The sequence below is a fragment of the Ischnura elegans genome (genome assembly GCF_921293095.1).
Source record: "Ischnura elegans chromosome 13 unlocalized genomic scaffold, ioIscEleg1.1 SUPER_13_unloc_2, whole genome shotgun sequence".
Classification (NCBI taxonomy): Eukaryota; Metazoa; Arthropoda; class Insecta; order Odonata; family Coenagrionidae; genus Ischnura; species Ischnura elegans.
Window position 1 is genome coordinate 5,018,727 of NW_025791658.1, and position 21,358 is coordinate 5,040,084.

Consider the following 21,358-nt stretch of genomic DNA (forward strand, 5'->3'; position numbering starts at 1 on the left):
TGCGCGGCGAAAAAAAAATGAATGGCGAATAGAACGCAAGCGCATCTGATGTATAGTAAATATTACTATATTAATGCGATTGGTAATTTTCGTTCGACAGAAAAGGTTGGCGTGGGTAGCGTATGTTAAATATGCATCTGAGCGAATAATTATCGCCTCATTTACCCATTATCCGTATATTTTTGTGATGCCAACAGAAAAAAATGTCCACGAAGAAGAGGCTATCCTGGTGGTTCTTCAGACGTGAAGAAAAAACGGCGATATTAGAACAAAAACTTGGTATTATTAAAAGAATTGATGAAGGTGCAACTGCTGGAGAGATCGGTCGAGTTTTAGGTTTGCAGGTCGAGTTTTTACAATTAAAATTTCTTCTGTTACTGAAAATATCGATGTTTCGCCATTAAAATACTTTCTTTTTAGTTTTTATATTTCATTTAAAAATGCCTTCTTCCCAACCTTTTCGTTATGAAAATTCGTTTCGAATGAATCGTTATCATGCTGAAGTGAATAATCGGTAATGAATGTTTCACGAGATTTCCGCCGGGTTAAAGAATTCATATCATCACGAAAATTGACTCGCCCTTCGTCCTCGTGCTTCCGAGTGTCAGATTCAGATTTTTTCATTTTGGCCTGATTCATGTGTCTCCCGATTGGTCACGAAGTCTGCTTAAAGTTACGGCTCCGGTAATTGGCCTCCTTGGATTCTCGCCCGGGAAATTCTGGATTCTTCACGAAGAAATGGATTGTTAGGATCATGGCTAGGAACCTATTTAATTTTTTTACATTGTTTCTTATGGGAAACACTGCATCGTTTAACGTTGTTTCGCTTAACGTCGACTTTTTCAGGAACGAATCAACAACGTTAAACGAGGACTCACTGTAATTACTTTGAGTACTCTCTAAGCGGTCACTTTTTGGGAGGGAGGCCCCTCACTCCAGGGTCGATGAGATGGTCCTGCATGGGTGAGCTCATCGAGGATAAGGTCCCGGATTAGCGACCCTTTGGAGGGTGTGACTACGCCCATTAATGAAGTACCTTCTCCAAGGGTCCAAAGAAACTCATTTAACACTTTTTCGCCGCATGTGAGGAGAAGGTTTTCGGAGATTGAACAGCAGCGAAAGGGTTAACCCAATACCACACCCGGAGGGAATCCCGAGAAATTTTTCATCAATCTATACGTCGGGAAAACCTAAAATTTGACATAATAAGGTTGTTCCTAATACGGAAAGTCTACTGTAACTCATGTAACTCACCATTTCAGGAATCCTGCTTGAGGTAAATTCCCAATGTCCGCTTCACCAACTCCCTCACGAGTTCTCGTGCAGGAACACCAGCTGCCTGACCTCGGCCTCCGGCAGGCACAGCTTCCTTGCGTTCATTTCTTGCGTAACGCAGTCCCCCATCACCACACTCCCGACTACCTGCGTCGCCGGAATGGACGCATACTTCCTCGCTACCGGCAGTATGAGGTCATACTTTTCCCTGTTCTCCGACCACCATGACAGAGGCTCACAATCCCTCGACAACACAGGCTCGTCCAAGTACTGCTTCACCTTTAAAAGGTAATTGAGGGAAAAATGAGGGTAAGTGTGCAACTTATTACCTGATTCATGTCTGAAAGCAAAAAATAATAACGTAATCATGAAAAATGTTCAGCCTTGGTTGTTTAGAATGCAAAGTGTGGAGGATTTTTTTCTATGATATAATACCATGTAATGCATGTACGTACTTACTTCAATTCGAATGTTGTGCTTAAAATGTCTATATGTCAGCATGACCCTATGTAAATGATGGTAGCCATAAAACAGGTTGTCCTTAATGGCTACATAAAGTTACTCTGTTTTATGCAATTAACTCTATTCTGTACTTTTTATTTTTTGGAGTAATAAACAATTTATTATTATTAAAGGTCCTCGGCAAGCCTAGGTCCCTTTTTCTCTAAATGCAGAATACCTCCTACATTTAGAACCCCCGCCTCTTTGGCCAAATTCAGTCCCAGGGAATTCCATCCCTTGAACCTCCCTTCAGACATTAGCATTTTTGAGATTAAAAAAAAAATAATTTTTAGCAAGGGTTAAGTAGCGAAGTTGGCCACATTTTTCAATTTCAATTTATTTATTAGTTTGGGCCATTAGGCCCATGAGATACAGTAAAACCTTTTTATATAGTAATGGAGGGGACCAAAATTTGGGCAATTTGATGTATGGAGGTTCACTATAGAGAGGTTTCAGTGATAAACACCATTTTTTCATATCTTTCGCAAATGAAAGATACGACTTTTTTTAAACCATTATATTTATGTGTTTAAACAAACATGCATGCATAAGTGAACATATATTAATTATTTAATATCAACAGAAAGCGAGTGCTATCGCATGATTTTTACCATGATTCGAGAGGAAACGATGTGATCTCTCTTAATTCAACAGTCATTTAATATGATTAGGATAGTTGGATATCTTTTTTCTTATTTACTGTTAGGTATGCTCTCATATGGAACGAAATGGCCACAACTAATGACGTGAAAATTACAGCATATTAAAGGTTTATAAGAAAAAAAAAACAAGGGTGAAACATTTATTTACCTAAAACATATAATATTTTATTATTTATGCAGTTATTCTGTTGTTTAAGAGTGCTTCCCGGACTCAATGAGACTTTCTTCACAGTTTCGCGATCTCTTTTAGCGGAGCGTGGAAGCTCACTGCGAGGAAAACAAGAACACGGTGCTCCCGGGAATGCAGTAGGCACGCGATCGCTTCCATTTTCAAGAAGGGGATTCTTACGGAAATAATAAGCCCGATTTATACTAGCATTGATGCAGCGATTCCGATGATTTTGCGTCCAACTTCGTTTTTTTTATAAAGATCACAGATAAAATTGAGCGAGAGTGAAAATCATGCACGGATAATCCGCAATCCAGATAAACCGCAGCCGGATAATCGAGAGTCTGCTGTATTCACAGTCTAAAGGGCGTCAAATTCACGATGTGTTCATAAGTCATTTTAGGTAGAAATACCGATGACATAACAATCACAGACTGCACATTAACAAAAAATTTAACGAACGTGATAGATGCCGTGAATACAAACGCAGCAATGAAAGTGCTATCTCTCTCTCTCTCTAACTTATCGTTAGTAAAATTCAGGGCCGGCTAAAAGGGTGTGAGTGGGAAAATGGAGGGATCAGGGTGGCAGGGAAGTGAAGAAATAGTGACTAATTTCTCGACTAGTTTCCTTCATCAAATAAAACGAAAGGCATTGATTGCTATTCGTTGCCCAACATTAGTGTATTCATAATATGCAAATTATTTGGTTTTAGAAATACCGGTTTAGACAAATGGCAATGGTCCATTTTATCCTAATTTGAAATAGCACAGATTGGCGCCCATGCGATTCCACTCCGCATGACGTCACAGGGACCTAGTTTCTATACGAGTAGATAGGAGTTATGCATCGTCTGAGATTACCAATGCATGCATGAGGCACAGAGCTCAGGGAAACATGTCTTAACAATCACCTATTAATACTGGCTAAGGTCGGAAAGTTTTCTTCATTTAAAAAGGTATCAATAATCCTTATTTAAGCCAAGCGATACCTGCTAACAGGGTACTCTGCTACCTGCTAGCAGCCTGCGTCGCATCAGCGCTCAACTCGCCTCAAGGTCACCTCACAGGGCGGGAGGGGGAACCAGAAATACGTCACACGGAGAGATTTCCCAGCATTCATACTTACACGTCGCGTTTTCGCGCGCTTGAAAATTTTCACTTTTCATTTAATCGCGAAAAATAGATATCGTCATTTAAAAATCTAAAAGCGTGAAATACGTACTTCAGGAGTAATAATCTTTCGATTTAGGCAATAAAAAAATAATAGGAAACCACCCTATTACAGGCTTAGGGTCAATGTGTTGTCATAGCATACGGACCAATAATTGCACTTCGAATACACGTGTGCGGACAAATGGGTGGACAGCGCATGAGGCATGAGGTAAGGTTCGGAAAAAAAGGAATAAACAGATGCAATATGGTCGGCAGAATAAGTTGAATTTTTACGTGGGGAAAAAATAAGACAATTCAATTGAAAAAAAAGCAGCTAGGAGTAAAACTACATCAAACACTTTAACTTTTATGCAACTAAAACACTTTGTTTGAACAATATTTAAAGAGAGGCAAAGAGGGTATCCGCAGGCAGACAGAACCCACATAATAAGCCTGCTGACGGTGATGCCCTTCCTGGCGCCTCTAGTACGGATCATTGCCAAACAGATGGCGCCCCTTGGACTGCGACGCCCATGGCCACGTGCCTATTGTGCCTGCGGTAAATCCGGCACATAAGACACGTAATCGTATAAACCATCGACTCGATATTGATAATCGTACAACAAATTCCTTGAAATATAAGGTGTAGGATTTTTTGGTTGATTTTTTTGCTATCTTGGAATTTTCATATGTCGAAACAATTCCAAGGAATAAACGATTTCGATTTTACATTGCCGTGATGGGCGAATTTTCAAACTCGGATTTCGGCCTTGAGACATGTGCCATATGAAAATTTGGAACCTCCTGGAAAAAACGTTTAGGGTGCTTCACACCCTATCATTTTACCCTACTTTCCCTGTAACCCACTTGGTTAATTCATAATAAAATTCCAAAAAATATCCTGCATGCGAAAAATCATTGTCGCCATTTTTTTGTAGAGCATAAAATCTTGAATATCTTAGCAACCATTCAAGCTATATGAATGAAATTTTCAGGGTAATACTTTTATCAAAAACGTCAACTTTTGAAATGATGGCCATTCCACTCGATCGATTCATGTGCGAGTTATATCGATACTAATCTCCTTAGTTACGCTTTAATCACTAATTACTTTTTTGTTGATCAAGTTTTGAATTTGAAAGTCATACTTAATACAACTTTTAATGTGTTTTATTCGATAAAAGTTAAATCAAGCGGATCGATTGATTAGAGTCGAAGTTATGATCGATACAAGGTTGTATTCGATGCATCCCTTTTTCAGACCTGTTTACATAGTTACGGAAATAAAAATTTTAACAATGTGTTATGAAAGGAAACAATTATGCATACACAAACCTTATTTAGATGAGTAATGTTTCGTAATGAAGATATATCGATATGAATTTATATCTTTTTGTTCAAGTCCGTATAAGAAATACGCGCATCGCCCTGTCTACGTCACTAATGTATTAGAAGGTGTCTTTTGCCGCATTGGAAAAACGGGAATGAGCATAACTTGGTAGGTATTTGCGATAGACCAATAAAATTTGATACACATACAGACACATAACCGGGTTCCCACTCTTAACCTAATTAAAAAATTCATGGTTTTTCCACGTTTTCACGATTTTAAATGTCGTCAAATTCACGGTTTGTTGAAAAGCCATTTTTGGCAGAAATATTGATCACGCATCAATCACAGGTTAACTAAAAGTAAAAAAAATAAAAAACACGACACCCCGTGAATGTAAACGCAGAACTAAAAGTGTTACCTCTAATGACGTCACTTATAGTTGGCAAAATGCAGGGCCTGGTTATGAGCAGGAAAATGGAGAGGGAGCAGGGTGGCAGGGTAGTGAAGAAGTGCCTGAAATTTTTGTCAGGGTTAATGAACACTTTACTGGTTACCAGTCTTACAATCACAGGCTTAAGGTCATTGTGTTGACATGACACACGGACTAGAAATTGCGCTTCGAATATACATGTGTAGATATATGCATGGACAGTGACTGCGCGTGACTTACCTTGAAACATGATCGAGATATCAATTTTTCCTTTTATCTGTCGCAGGTCTGCAATCGAGTTTTGAGAGATTTTTAAGGTTTTACGACAAAATTCACGCCTTTTTCCAGGTTTTTTCACGGTGGACAAAACAGACTCAGAAGTAGGGAAATCAGGAAGAGAATTGCATTAGCGAAGGAGGCGTTCATGAACAGGACGGAGCTTCTGAGAGGATCGTTATGTAAGAGTTTACAGAAAAGGTTAGTGAAGAGTTTGTTTTGGAGTGTAGCTCTCAATGGTGCGGAAACGTGGACACTGAGGAAAGAAGATGAGAGAAGATTGGAGGCATTCGAGATGTGGAGAGGGTGAAATGGACGGAGAGGAAAAGGAATGACAAAGTGCTGGATATGGTTGGCGAGGAGAGTAACTTTTAGATGAGATACGGAGGAGACAGAAGGTATGGATGGAGCGAGTACTTAGCGGGGAGGCGATGTTAAAAACAGAGTTATAGAGGGTAGAATGTTAGGAGGAACGAGGAAGTGCTGGATATGGTTGGCGAGGAGAGGTAGCTTTTAGATGAGATATGGAGGAGACAGAAGGTATGGATGGAGCAAGTACTTAGCAGGGAGGGGATGTTGAAAACAGTGTTTTAGAGGGTAGAATGTTAGGTAAAGGAGGGATAGGAAGGAAGAGAATAGGATTTTTAGAAAGAATGAAAGGGAGTTGGCCTTATTGTGAATTGGAGAGGGGAGTGGTTGATGGGGAGGGAGGATCCCAGAATTCTTCTCAAGTACTCCATGGAAACCTACCTTAATCGGTAGAATACTATAATAATAATAATATTCACGGTTTTAAGGTTTTTACAGTTGAGTAAGAGTACCGTTATGACATTGATTTCCACACAGAAAACTTTGACCAACGTAATGCGATATCCGCAATGCATGCTCACCTGATATAGAGCCACCTTTTTTCCCGATCCTGTCGGTTGATCTTTGCTGACTTCCTCGAATGCACTCCACAGGAGGGAAGAGGTCGATGCTCTCTTGTTCTCCTGGCTGCTGCTGCCGCTGCCTTCACCCTCCTTCCCGCTCGACTCCTTGGGCTTCGCAGCGGGGGCTGCAGATGGCGTCTCTGTTATCTCGTCCACAAGCATCTTCGTCACAAGATCCACTTCCTGCTCCGTCAAAATCACAGCCTGTCGAACAGAAAATTATCAGAATAGGATCCCAAAACTTTCAAGATTCCCTCACTGGAGTTGCTTAGTGCTTGAATATCTGAATGAAACTCTACCGAACAGTTTACCAAACATGTGAACCCTTCCCCCATCAAAAAGATTTAGGTTTAAAAATAGTTAGGTAGGGAATCCTTAAGAGTTTTCCATTTGAACGAGTCAAGAGACTTGCCTACCCAGCAGGATGTCCAACCACAGAAGTTATTAGACACGACGTAACAAGCCGTGATGATAACACGACGCAAAGGATGCATCGGACACAACCAGAAGTAGCAGTACGTATTTTGGGATCATGAGATTCATCCATGTAATAACTTTGGTCGAAATTCATACAACCGTATGGAAATGTATAGCAGACAAACAAAGAGACATCCTCTTTTCAATATGAGTGGGTGAGAAGCTGGGTGGGGTACAAGCGAGGAGGTAGCTTCCAAAGGAGAAAACCCAAGGAGGTCGTAAATATTGTACCAGAGGGGGCACCACTGTTTTCACTTTGGCTTCCAAAACATTATTCAAAATTTACTAACTCTTGGTTAACTATGTGGTATTCCATTATTTCCTGGATATAGACAGTTACTTATACCACTTATTTTATAAGAGCGCGACCCGGGTTTCAATGAGTAATCATCATCATCAGGCGCTAATTTTAATTTGTTTATCTTGTTGTTAATCTTGTTGTTACCTAGTTACTTGATGAATTTTAAAACGGACGCCAGAATAGGTGAAAAGGATGGGTAGAGATATTCATTTATAAGGGTACTATCTTGATTTTCAATAATTTTTAAAATTTCTAACTGTTCCCTAGAATCCAGTTCTCGGCGGTCATTGCAAAAATTTGAAATATTCATTTTAAAGTCGCTTCTGTGGCAGTTACATATTAAGTGCTTAGCAAAATTACTCTTTTCATCTTTATTATGTTTGTAAGCACTTAAATGTTCTTTTTTCCTAATTTCAAAACTTCTTCCTGTCTGTCCCACGTATACACCATTGCAATCGCTGCATTTCAAAGAATATACTCCACATCTATCCAATCGGTCTATATGGTCCTTGCATTTAACGATCAGTCTCCTTAAGGTGGAATAAGGTTTAACCCCTCAACGCCGTCATGCGTACCCAGTACGCTTCCTGACCTACTGTATATAATTTTTATCTCCGCCAGATATTGTATTTTAGATTAAAACAAATTGCTCTATCTTTTGAAGAAATGCTTTCCCTCTCCAATAAAATATTCATATCTTTATCTTTATCTTTATTCATCCACGGCGAGGATTGGCCCTCGCGGATGCTGTATACAACACATTTATGAAAACATTCAATACAACGAAACATACAAAACATGTACATTGGATTAAAACATTAAAAACACATACATTACAAAGATTACATTTAAATTTACATTTAAAATAAAAGAGAAGAAAAGTCCAGCTCAAAATACTCATGAATTGAGTACAGTGGATAATTGCACAGCCACTTTTCCAGCACATTTTTCAGTCTAGTGATGCTCACTGATCTGGCTTTGCTGGGTAATTTATTAAATAATTTTACTCCCAAATTGTCAGACTGGTTGTTGGTCTTAAACAGCCTACAGTAATTAGTATTTAGGCTATTTTTAGCCCTAGTGTCATGAGAGTGGATGGTGGATCGAATGGGGTAGGTATCTAAGTTATCTTTAATGTGCATAATGCTGCGAAACACAAAGAGGCTGTAGATGGTGAGGATATGAAAGTTTTTAAAAATTGGCCTGCAGTGGTCACGGGGCCCAGCACCACTCAGAATCCTCACTGCTTTTTTTTGCAGTTTTAGAATTTCTTTGGTTTCTTTTGCTTGTCCCCAGAGTCGAACACCATAGGCAAGAATACTATGAAAAAAAGCAAAATAGGCTAATCTCATGTGCTTTACATTGATACAGGTTTTAAGTTTCCTCAATAAGTACAAAACCCTAGAGAGTTTTTTGCTGACTAGGAAAACATGTGAATTCCATGTCAATTTAGCGTCAATATTGAAGCCTAGAAGCCTGACAGGATCATTGTTTAGCTCAGTACTTTTAAGACAGCATGTAAGATGTTGTGTCTTACCATTGTTCAGAAAGAGATTATTGGCTGTAAACCAGAGTTGAGATTCTTCTATTGCCTTTTTTGTAAGAAGTCTGACTTGGCTAGGAGTATTGCATTTCTGCACCAGAGTGGTGTCATCTGCATATATCATGCAGTCCATAGAAAGATTGTAAGGTAGGTCATTGATTAGAATAAGGAACAAGAGAGGACCAAGGACGGACCCCTGAGGAACTCCATGTTTCACTGGAAGAAAATCAGATTGGTTACAATTTACTTGTACCATCTGCTTTCGATCAGTGAGGTAAGAGGTCATGAATTTCAGCTCACTGTTATGAAAGCCGTAGTATTGGAGTTTTTGCAGGAGGGTAGCATGATTGACGCAGTCAAAGGCAGAGGTTAAATCACAAAGTGTGAGTGAGACACATTGCTTGTCTTCAAATGCCCTTGATAAATTTTTTACCACTGACTCAACTGCCAATTCAGTGGATTTTCCCGGGCGAAATCCAAACTGGGAAGGGGTGAAGAGATTGTGTTTCTCAAAGTGTACTAGAATTTGTGTATAGGCAATAGTTTCTATTATTTTAGCGATCACTGATATAATGGTGATGGGCCTATAGCTGTTGGGAAGAGTAGTGTCTCCTTTTTTGAAGACAGGTATGACCTTAGAATATTTTAAGGAGTCTGGGAAGTATCCAGTGGAAAAACAGGCATTAATAATAATAGATAGAGGATGAGCTATAATATGTATTATGGACTTAATCAGATCATTGGAAAGCCCATTGATGTCACGACTGGTGGAGTTTTTAAATTTTTTTACTACATTGAAAATATCCCTCGTACTAATCCATTGCCACTGAAATTTAGGAGGGGATATCAGGTGTTTATTGAGTAGTGCTAAGGCATCACACCTGTTATTTGTGATTTTTGATAATGTGGTGTCCACGGAATTGACAAAGTGATTGTTGAAGGTATCGGGATCAATTGTAATAGGAGATCTGTTTATAGAAGTGCCTTTTTCCCTATTGATCACATTCCAGGCAGCTTTGAATTTATTAGAGGCACTATTAATGAAATCCATGTTCGCATTTTGTTTCGCTTTTATTGCTGCGAAATGATACTCCTTATTCAATCTTTTATACACTTGTTTCAAATCCTCAGTGGGTAGTCGCTTGTACTCATGATAGGCATGTAGTACACTTTCCCTGCGTATTTGGACCTCGGGATTGTTTGAGTGGCCACGTGATTTAAAGAATTTTCGGACTGGGACAGCTTTTCTGGGAAAGGATTCATTAAAAAGGGAGATTAAGGTTTCAAAGAACAAAGAGAAATTTGAATGACTGTCGTTGAGTGAGAGTAAGCTAGTCCAATCCACACCACCAAGCAGGCCTTTAAAGACTTCAAGGCCGTGAATGGTGATTGGACTTATGTACCTAGTGCTGGATTCCCTAGGTGGACTATTGTTAATTGCAATCAACTGAAAGAGTATGGCCATATGGTCTGCAACAAGAGGATCGATGACAGTAAGGTTATATGCATGAACATTAAGAGTGGTTATCACATTATCAATACATGAATTGTTCCTCGTGGGTTCACTGTTTACACAATAGAGGTTGAAAGATCTCAGGAGATTAGACAGTTGCCTGCTACTCTTAGAGGAATATCTCATATCAATGTTTAAATCAGCACCAATTACAATGTTAGCATTAAACTGCATTAAATGACATAGTACCTTTTCAAGCTGTTCAAGAAACTTTTCAGGGTCGCCATTAGGTGACCGATATAGGGAGAGAACAATGAGATTGTATACACACAGAATAACAGCTGTGATTTCGAAGTGCAGTTCAATGCAGTACCTAGTAGTATCGATTACTTTAAATTGAAGGTTCTTTGATAAAAATATGCACACACCACCATGTATATGATGAGAGCGACAGAAAATTGAGGCAAGATTGAAACCGTCCACCTGATAAAGGCTACTTTCATCAACATGAAGCCAATGCTCACTGATACACAGAATATCACAATTTACTGAGTTGAGAAATAGTTCTAATTTAGTTATTTTATTTCGGAGACATTGTACATTCAGGACAGCAAGATTAATGAGTTCCTTACCAGCTGTTGGTTCAAGAGGAGCACTTCTAGTGATCACAAAGTTGGGATTCCCTAGTCACAAAACACACTTAATTATTTCTGAGCACAGATGATTTTTCCCTATACTGTTCAAATGAAGACCATGACGAGTGTAGAATGAACGGTCAAGGCTATTTGTATCAATCATTGTTACATGATCGAAGTTGGTACTAAGTTTTAGCAGATCCTCATTTACCTTTTTAGTCTCAACATTGATACATGAGGTAGCAGGAAGGTCATGGCGATGAGGAATGTTGGCAATTATTACGTTGGTATTTGAAAGCTTTGACATCAGATTACTCATGGTGTGAACAACAACTTTACCCTTATTGAGGTACACATCGTTCGTGCCGGCCATGATGATTATGTGGTCATTTTTGGTGAGGTTATGTGAGATCTTTTCACAGGAGTTCGTGATCTCTTTGATCCCGGCGTTCGGCATCACTACACCACAAGTATTGTACACTTTACTAACCTCGGTTGCTGCAATTTTAGCCGAAATACCACGGCCATGGCTGTCCGAATACAGCAGAATAGATTTCAGCTTCCGTTTTACGCGATGAAGACACTTGTTTACATTTTTGGGGGGTACAGGAACAAGATGGTCTTCACAATGTTGCACATCACTGTTTTCAGGGAGTTGATTTAACAATTCAAATTTGTTACGCAGCGGCAACAAGGGTGGAGAAGGAGCTGTTTTCCTCGTTGAGTTCACACGCCAGTTGCCCTGTTGAATCCACTCGTCGTCCATCTCCACGGGACTTTTGGCTGCGACGACGGGCCTGCTCGCATGTTGATTCTTATTCAAGATATGTAGCTGAATCTCTAATTTTTGTTTTTTTCCCGTAGAACACTCATATCATGCAGGAGTTGCGAGATCAGGGCTTCCTTAGAGGCGAGGTTACGTAGAAGGGAGACATTTTCGTCTTGAACGGTGTGCAATGAGCAAGCTAAACACGACCACGTATTTTCAAAACTTGAGACGTTAATATTCGGAACATTGGCACAATTATTGTGGAACGATGACTTGCAGGACTTGCAATTAACGCCGTTAACTACTTTTTTGTGGCAGATAGCGCATTTTATACTATTAACCAATATTTTACCGGTGCCGAGTACATTTGCGTACGTTCCACTAGGCGCCATCTTGAATCCATAACGACTTTATGCCTTCAGGATTTTTTAAAATGATTCGATGAAATTCCGTTTTAAACCAGCACATTGACGACTTCGGAGGAAAAACTCAACGCCTATATTTATTCAAATCGCTCGAAAAATTATTATATAGTAGCGCACTACATTATTTACAAAGTGCAAGTTTACAAAAATTTTTAACGATACTGATCGTATATTATGAAAAATATAAATTATTGAATGATAGTATGCCAATAAGGTGAAGTCATCTTAATCTCATCCGCCGCGCTTGAGGGGTTAAAAGCCAAGCGGAATTTGTCCTTGGGTAAATGATGAGCCATTTTCAGAGAAAGTGCATCGAGGTACGTCACTGTGCACCACTGCTTCTTTTTATCCTCGTCCGCCGGAAACATTTGGTCGATAAATTATATCCAAAACATTGACAATCCCATAAGGGTCAATTATTATTATTATATTTGCCCAGCCATCTTGTGCATTAAATAATGTCCCAGATATAAGGCACGTACATATAGATACCAACATAACAAACAGTATATTACCCCATACACATATTTACATTACGGTGTTAAAGAGCATCATCCAGATATTCCTCAACTGTATGATACATTTTTCTTAGTAAGAATTTTTTCAACTTATTTTTAACCTCTTCCCTATGCAGGGCGTGATTTCACGGCCTGAATTTTCAGATGCTAAAGATGGAAGGCCGGCTTTTCACGGCTTGAATTTTTCGAAGCAAAAGGCCAAAGGCCGTGTTTTCACGGTTTCGCGGTCAAGCATGCCAAGTGGGTCCCAACCGCCATTAGGGTCCCTCGGCGCGAGAGGTCCGACCCTTTCCTATTGTCCGTGTGGGGATTACCTCGGCCCATTCCGACTCTCAGTGTCCCACTCAAGGAAGGTGGTCATGGTCACTTATTTGTTTGTAAGGTGGAATAACTAAAAACGTAAATGGTGCATTTTTTGAAAATCAATGCGAGGAATTAGATTCTGTATGTTCTGCTGATTGGTTCCAAATTTTAAACGGAATTCTAGCGTTCATATTAACGGAGTTGATCATCACCTAGAACAATTTTTGGAGACGCTAAGGTTAGATGTTTAATTGTTATTTTTATAACTTACTATCAAGTTTTTAGGAGCGATATTGTAATGATTTACATCTAAAAATATACCTTAATCTGTTAGCTACATTCTGAGTGTACATTTGCGGTGAAATTCGATAGAATATCCGATTTAACTTCTATGAAAAAAAGCCCTCGTAATGCAATAAAATTTGATTCTCTCAGTTCTTTGTCGTGAGCCAAAATTACAGCGGCTATTTTTAACAATCTCTTACCAACCTTTGAATACAAAGGTATTATAAACGAATTTCGCTATAAATACTGATTAATGCATATCCTAAAAATTCGTAAATTTAAAGTACCAACAGGGAATGTTTTACGTAGACACATGTTGTGAGAAGCATTCCATACCATTGCAGGAATAAGAACTGCTCTACCCAGGTAATTACTCTCATATTGTAAGTACTCTCATTGGTGTAAGTATTCTCCTACTGAAATATGTACGTGGAGGATGATAACCTCACTCTTCTCGGAAAAGCTCATTTGGCTATGATATAGTGCCGTTTTGCTGAAAACCCTAAAAATAACCGTAGAACTTGGTTTAAAAGTTCTACAGGTATTGCAAAATGAAAGGAATACATTGATGAACTGGCATTTAATGCAACAGTAACAATTAAAAAAACTAAAATTACACTGGCAACAATAAACTGACCGCAAAAGTACGCCGGGATGGGCTGCCTTCGGGGAAAAGGGTCCAGGATTATATTTGCTCAGTTGCCGCGGAAAGGGTCCGGGACCCCGCTAGGAAAGGTCATTAAGGGGAGGAAGCGACTACCTGGTCAGTCCCAAGCCGAAAAAATCTCCGTACGGGGCGAAAAAGAAAATCTCAAACCCTTCGTAGAGCCAAAAGCAACTTCCCGCGAAGGAGCTCGGCGCGAAAAGGTTAAACAAAATATCATCATTAACATTTTTAACATCAGCAGGCAATTTATTAAAAAGTTTTATGCCCATTTCTCTGGGACCCATTTTAGCAACATTTGTAGAATAATTTTTTAGGTTGTTCTTAACATACATAATAGTTAACAACATATGTACACACGGAATCTTGAGGATAAGGATGTCATTAAATATTTGTCTGCTGGGAGATTTGTAACCTTTGTGTGCAATGATTCTCATGGCACGTTTCTGTAAACGAAAAATTTTGATAGAATGATGAGTTGATCCCCAAAAAATTACACTGTAAGTGACATGAGAATAGAAGTCACTATAATATAGTTTTAGCAAAGTTTTTCTACCCACAGTGGAACTGAGCTGCCTTAGTAAGTAACATGTAGAACTGAGTTTGCTGCTGATGTATGTGCAATTACAAGCAACTAACAAAAGTTCAGCGATTAGCAGCTAGATTTGTTTTGGGAAATTTGAGAAAGAAGGCAAGCGTCACGGAAATGTTAAAAATGCTGGGATGGAATTCTTTAGAGTCAAGGAGGAAGAAAGCACACTTGAAGTGTGTATTTACAGTGGTGATCCTGCGTGGAGGGAGCTAACGAAGCGGTTAAAAGGACCAAGTTATCTAGGGAGGAGGGATCATAATTATAAGATTAAGGCCCCAAGGCAGCTGACAGACAAAAATTTTCCTTCCTACATCGGGGGGATAGAGGATTGGAATGGCTTACCAGAGGAAATTTTTTTTGAGCCATTTCCAACTCACGCCTCTATATTTATCAAAAATTGAATTTTGAGGGCTTTGTAATCGTAGATTTTTTAAATTTGGTGTTTCTTGTCTTCTTTTCTTTGGTCTTAGCGTATTATTGTGTAAAAATGGATTTTGACGGCAATGTAAATGTAGACATTTATTGTTTTTTGCTGATTTGGTGCTATGCATACGGGGACATGTATTGTGTAAAAAAATGGTTTTTTGAGGGTTTTTAAAACATTTTGTGGTACTAAGTATTTTGTTTTATGTATATCATTGTGTAATAACTTTATGTTACCACCCGACTTCATGGTCGACTTGTAACCAATTATTTAATAATAATAATAATAATAATAATAAATATGCTCATTCCAGGACATTTCGTAATCCAGAGATATTCCTAAGAATTTACAGTTATCCACCTGATCAATAGGTTTCCTATTCAGACATACACTGATGTCCTCAGATGGTGGGCCACTAGTTTTAAAGAGCATTAATTTGCTTTTGTTAGGGTTAATAATTAAAAAGTTATCCTGTGACCATTTAATGATCTCATTGGACACTAACTGAGCTTGGTCAATCAATGATTGTTCAGTATTGGTTGACACTATTACTGCCGTGTCGTCAGCATATAAAACTGGTGTATTATTGTGATTACAAGATAAGGATGATGACAAGTCATTTACATATGATAAAAATAACAGTGGATAAAGATTCGATTCTTGAGGACCACCCACTGTTATAGAAGTAGTGGAATTATATTCGGCACCATCAGATTTTATAGTTACTACCTGAGATCTATTGTGTAAATATGATTTAATCCACTGATGCGGAATTCCACTAATGCCCAATCTGTAGAGTTTAAGCAATAGATGTTCATGATTTACCAGCTCGAATGCCTTGGTAAAATCATAGAATAAAGCTATAGTTTCATTTCTCTTATCAATGGATACCAGTATTTTATCAATTGCATGAGTAATAGCAGTAACGGTGGATTTTCCTCTTGTAAACCCATGTTGATTGCTAGATTTTTCCAGAAATGATACAAATCTAAATAAGACTATTTTTTCAAAAATTTTGAAAATGAGTTTTGCAGTGCAATTGGCCTATAGCTATTCAAATCATCTACATTACCTTTTTTCTTAGAAGAATGCACAATCTTAGACACTTTGCTTCCTATTTGGTGAAATTTTTGGTCATAACTCGATAATACATTAAAAGGAACTATGGAATGCGCAATGTAAATCTTTTTTTCTTACTTCATTGGTGGGCTTTGCGAAGCTATGACTCAAACATCTTATCCCAGGGAAACATGTTTATCAATCACCACGGTTACGTTCTACAACCAGCTGGGCTGAAAATAAAATTATACGAGAATAAACTAGTCATTTACCTGCACTTATACTGGTATTTAATTTTATTGTAGCCAGCGGAAATATAGCAGTTAGAGTAACGAAGTATATTTTCAAGGATATCTCCACCAGTAAAGTGGCTAACCAGACACAGAGTCTATACTTTAATAGAAGTATTGCGAATGATGGGAAAAATCCGATGACAATCACCGGCGAAATACTAGTAATTATGGTGGCATTTTTCACTTACAAGGGGAGACCACGAAACTTGCTCCGCCTTTTTCAATGCCGTATTTTTAATGGCCTTCGGAATGGTGAACACATCCCTGAACTAGTAGTGGTTCCGTTGAATGGGCCTTAGTTTGGCTGTAATTAATTAATGTTCATGCTGTACTTTTCACAAATCTACCGATTTGATCGATAGATTTTTCTTCCTCGTAGGAAAATCTACTAAAATTGGTAGTATATTAATTGCGTAAGCTTGGTTTCGCTGATGGTAGGACCTGCCCGCCTTGTGACGGTGCAGGATTCCTCGTCCCCTCCCTTCCTTCCCCCGTCCTTCCCCAGGAGGCGTCGTCGGGCTCCTATCGCGGCGGCGCCTCCTTCCTTGTTCCTTCCAGTCCTCCCCCTTCTATGGTGCAGAGGTGATAAGCTAACGCTTCAGACCTCGGCCCAGGAGAGTAACCCCGCGAGCCCGCCCAAGGGTTTCGTATCCATTGTACTTTTCACATATCTACTCGATGTCTACCGATTCGATCGATGGATTTTTCTTCCTCATAGGAAAATCCACTAGGATCGCTAGAACATTAATTGCTTATGCTTGGTTTCGCTAATAGTAGGGCCCCCTTCGCTTCTATAGCGTGTTTTTTTCTATGGGGTGTTTTTCCCTCGTCCCCTCCCTTCCGCACCTATCCCTTCCCAGAGGCGTCGGCGGGCTCCCATTGCAGCGGCGCCTCTTTTCCTTTTTCCTTCCTCTCCAGCCCCTCCCCAGGTGATCGGGCGTATAAGCCATGGGCTTGGTTCCCGGCCCCGGTGCGTTGTATCCTTCGAAGGGTTCACCTAGAACCCTCATACTCTTTGTACTTTTCACAAGCCGTGTATAGTTTCATGATATCGCATTTCTTAGCAGGCGGGTCAGGTGGGGTAGTGGTTAGTGTTTACAGCTACCACGCAGAGGACAAGGGTTCGGGGCTTCGTGATGGCTGTATATTTTGTTGTCTTCATTGCGATTACACGGCGTCAACTTTTTCATTAATTTTATTTGCCACAAGCATAGACATTAGACTATTTTTTTATCATCATAATGGCGTTTAGGTATTTAAGTAGTGTCATTTCAAACACGGAGAAGTGAAGGCTCCCCTTGTTAATGTAGTTCATTTCATTCAGAACAAAACTTAAGCCACCTCAATATATCAGATGGAGACTTAAGTCCAAAAAATTGTCAAACCAAGATGGTGGACCTTCGACCACACTAAAAACTCGGAAAAAGCGCCTCCAGATATTTACATCATCCTTGGGTGATTTCCTTTTTTTTATACAGAGTTATGTACGTTTAGAAATTACGTAAAGAAAACAAACGAGTCGGATTAGATACTTAGAAGTGCATTTGACTTTCTACTCGATGTCAGCACAGCCTAGAGACTCACTCATATCCCTTGGCAACCAAGTTTTTGTGCATTTCTTCGAACAAATTAACTTTAACAAACTCTCATAGAAGATAGATTAACCCTTAACCGGTGATGTGCGGTCTGAGGGACCGCTGCGTTTTTAAAATTATGAATATTTTCAAAATTAATATCACAAAAATATCTATAATCCTCGTGAGCATCATAATTTTGTACAACAAGGGCATATCACTCTTAAAATTCAACGTTCTTATTATTTATTTCTGAAAATTTGCAACTGAATTTGAGTAGCGGTATATGAGAAGTCACGTCGCTAAATTGGAAATCCAATAAACGTAATGCTGGTGGAAATCATTCAAAAAGTTGTTAAAACAATTCCTAATGATTTTTAACGTATCACAGCGATTTAACACAAGGAAAATATCACCTGACACACTGTATTTTAATCTTTTCTTAATATACATTCACTTCAAGATGGCTTTCTCTCTAACAATCACTTGTTTATATCTTATCACCATAGCGTCCAATCAGCAAAAAGAAATCAAAATAAAAACAAACATGCTTACAGACAAATAAAACACAACAAATTAACTCAAAAACAGAAAACCAACCAAGAACATACAAAAGTGATTTCAGTCATAAATACACATACATCATTTTTCAAGAATAATAATACTAATTAACAACTTATAAGGAAGCATTTCTAGTTGCATAACGTGGATAATTAAGTACCTAATTAAAAAAGTACCATAGTAAAAATAATAACTCAAGTATTTTTATATCAGTTTTTTGATCTTGTTTCAAAAAACCATTTTTACTGAAGAAGTTGGTTCGTATTGGGAATGCATAATATTGAATATAAGTTTTATAATAGTTGAGAAGTCAAATAAACAGTAAACTAAGCAATAAAAATGACTTTGCAACGTTTTACGAATTTTTGTTTTATTGCGGTCTCCCAGACCTTACGTCACTGGTAGTGTATCAAATATTTCACATCAATGGCTAAGGGTAAACTCACCTTGTACCTTGGGTCCAACACCATCGCCACAAGACTGGTGCGGTTTGTCTTGTACGAGGGAAACCTTGACCTCACCCCCTTCAGGAGGTTCCTGGCAAACAAGGCAGGAGGCAAGATCGGAGGGGGCGGCGTGGACGCCTTTGAGCGCCTCGAGGGAGTCGCCTTGGGGTCGGGAGACGCGGCTCCTGCTTCCTGCAGCACCTTGCCAAACATGTGCTCCATGCCGTACACGATCGGGATGGTCATCGAGAGGGGAGGGTACTCGGAGGAGCAGAAGTCCCTCAGCGCCTCCACCAGCGGCGACAGCACCTCCACGACAGCCTCGGCCAGCCGCCACTCGTCGTCCGTCAACTCCAGGTCTGCCTTCAACGGCATCTCCATCGCTCCCAGTTCAGTCTTGATCGCCCCCTTCAACCTCACCAACCTAGAAACGTTACATTTTGATAAAATAGGTAAGAGTGAAATGATTCTCAACACAATTGGGTAGTTTCCTGGAAACAAAAGGCATTGATTGCCATTACAGTAAGACTTCGATTTTACGCACTTTGATTTTACATTAAGTCTCGTTTTTACGCAGCGACGGTCAAGTCCGGCCGGAAAGCATACGGAATTGCAATGGTGAAACTTTGATTTAACATCTTTTCTTGATTTTACGCAGTTTTTCAATTTTGTGCAGCATAACCCAAGCCCCAAAGAGGCTGCTAATCTTGATTTTACGCAGTTGTCTTTCGGCTTGTTTTGAAAATCCCGATTGGAGCAATATGAATTTAGATTATTTATTCGTCTAAATGAGTTGCAAAATGAATACAAGAACAGTTGAAATAACGTCGCGCTGTTGAGCATGAAACTAAAAACACCGCGAATCTAATTATTGCTTCCCCCTGCGCCCTTTCAATAATATTTCAGGCTCCTTCACGAACGCGACTATCCCCCTTAGTTCAAATTCGCCGTAGAAGGATATCAAAACCTAAAACATACGGCAATCGCCGTGTATGCGTAATTACTTTTGATTAAGACAGATGATTGCCGGAGTGATAAACATTATCACCTTTTGTTTATCATTCGACTTATTGATCGACGCTGTTTATCACATATTTATTGTAATTACAGTAGATGGTCGTTAATCCAGAATTATGAACTACGGAATATCTATCCCTATCGGAAGGTTTTCTACAATTTTGCCAACGCTATGTTTTCCGTCGCCCCAGCGAAATAAAGAGGCGAAATGAGCCGTTAAAAATCCTCCCGTGCCAAAATTTTGGCTTCCAAGGTGATCCAAAAAAGATAGTCGTACTTCTAGTATGGATGTAAGTCGATGGTGATTCAACACGATGGTATGGCAGCATGCATTGTCACAGACCCTTCAACCTCACCAACCTAGTTACATTTTGATAAAATAGGTAAGTTTTATAATAATAACACCTTGGGTAGACTGTAAAATAATGCTAAAGATGTTATTGAACCAAAATTAAAATCTGGCATTTATAAATTAAAATGTAATGATAGTAATTCATGCTACATCGGCCAAACGGGACGAGACTTCAACACCAGGGTAAAGGAGCACAGGGCATGTTGGAAAAACAAGGACGATACGTCAGCTTTCGCCCGGCACCTCCTGGAAATGGGGCACGGAAGTAAGTTCGACCCCGAAATACTCCATTTTACTAGTAAAGGAAGAATGATGGACGCCTTGGAAATTCGAGAAATAGTCGTAAATGGAAACCTTGTTAACGACATAACCTTTCCCAACGCATCCCCCTTATTACTCATCACCCTCCCAAATCCCCCACCCCAACACCCACCTGACAAACTGTGTCCCCCCCCCTATTCTTATAAATTTGAGACTGAGCACTCCATTAACTTCATTTCTAACAGATCGCTAGCAATTACAGAGGTTAAGGAGTCTTGATGAAAGTCTTCCGGCGGTGAAACCCTCGCTATGGCGAGAGCCAACACCGAAAGGGTCTCGTAAAAACGAATTTTTTAACATGCTTATTATAGGGTCAATTGACGGTGCATCGGCTATCTCTCGTAATAGCGGGGGTGTCGCTATAGCCCGTACTCGCTTTAACGAGGTTCCACTGTATATACCTGCCTCCACCATATATTGTATGTATTTGAAAATGGTGTAATAGCCGAAACGGGTAATAAAATAGAAACTCTGTGAATTTTGTGGACGTAACAAAGTGTTTTTCATTTATAATATGGAGCCCTTCCACTACGTAAAAACTTCAAGTTTCGATTTAAAATAGGTAAGAGTGAAACAATTCTCAACAAAATAGTAGAATATCTGACATGAAATTT

At 39.3% G+C, this 21,358-nt stretch overlaps 1 protein-coding gene across 6 annotated transcripts in view; it reads right to left on the minus strand.

Moving 5' to 3' along the window:
* The window catches only part of LOC124172626 (zinc finger BED domain-containing protein 4-like), a 113,476-nt gene that overhangs the window by 15,188 nt on the left and 76,930 nt on the right, over nt 1-21,358 (minus strand). For all 6 annotated transcript variants that reach the window (XM_046552068.1, XM_046552070.1, XM_046552067.1 and 3 more), the window contains 3 exons: nt 19,055-19,478; nt 6,691-6,936; nt 1,255-1,554 (listed from right to left, as the gene is read on the minus strand). In XM_046552068.1, coding sequence (XP_046408024.1) covers nt 1,309-1,554; nt 6,691-6,936; nt 19,055-19,478 — 916 coding nt within the window. In that variant the 3' untranslated portion in view covers nt 1,255-1,308. The remainder of the gene's footprint in view (nt 1-1,254; nt 1,555-6,690; nt 6,937-19,054; nt 19,479-21,358) is intronic.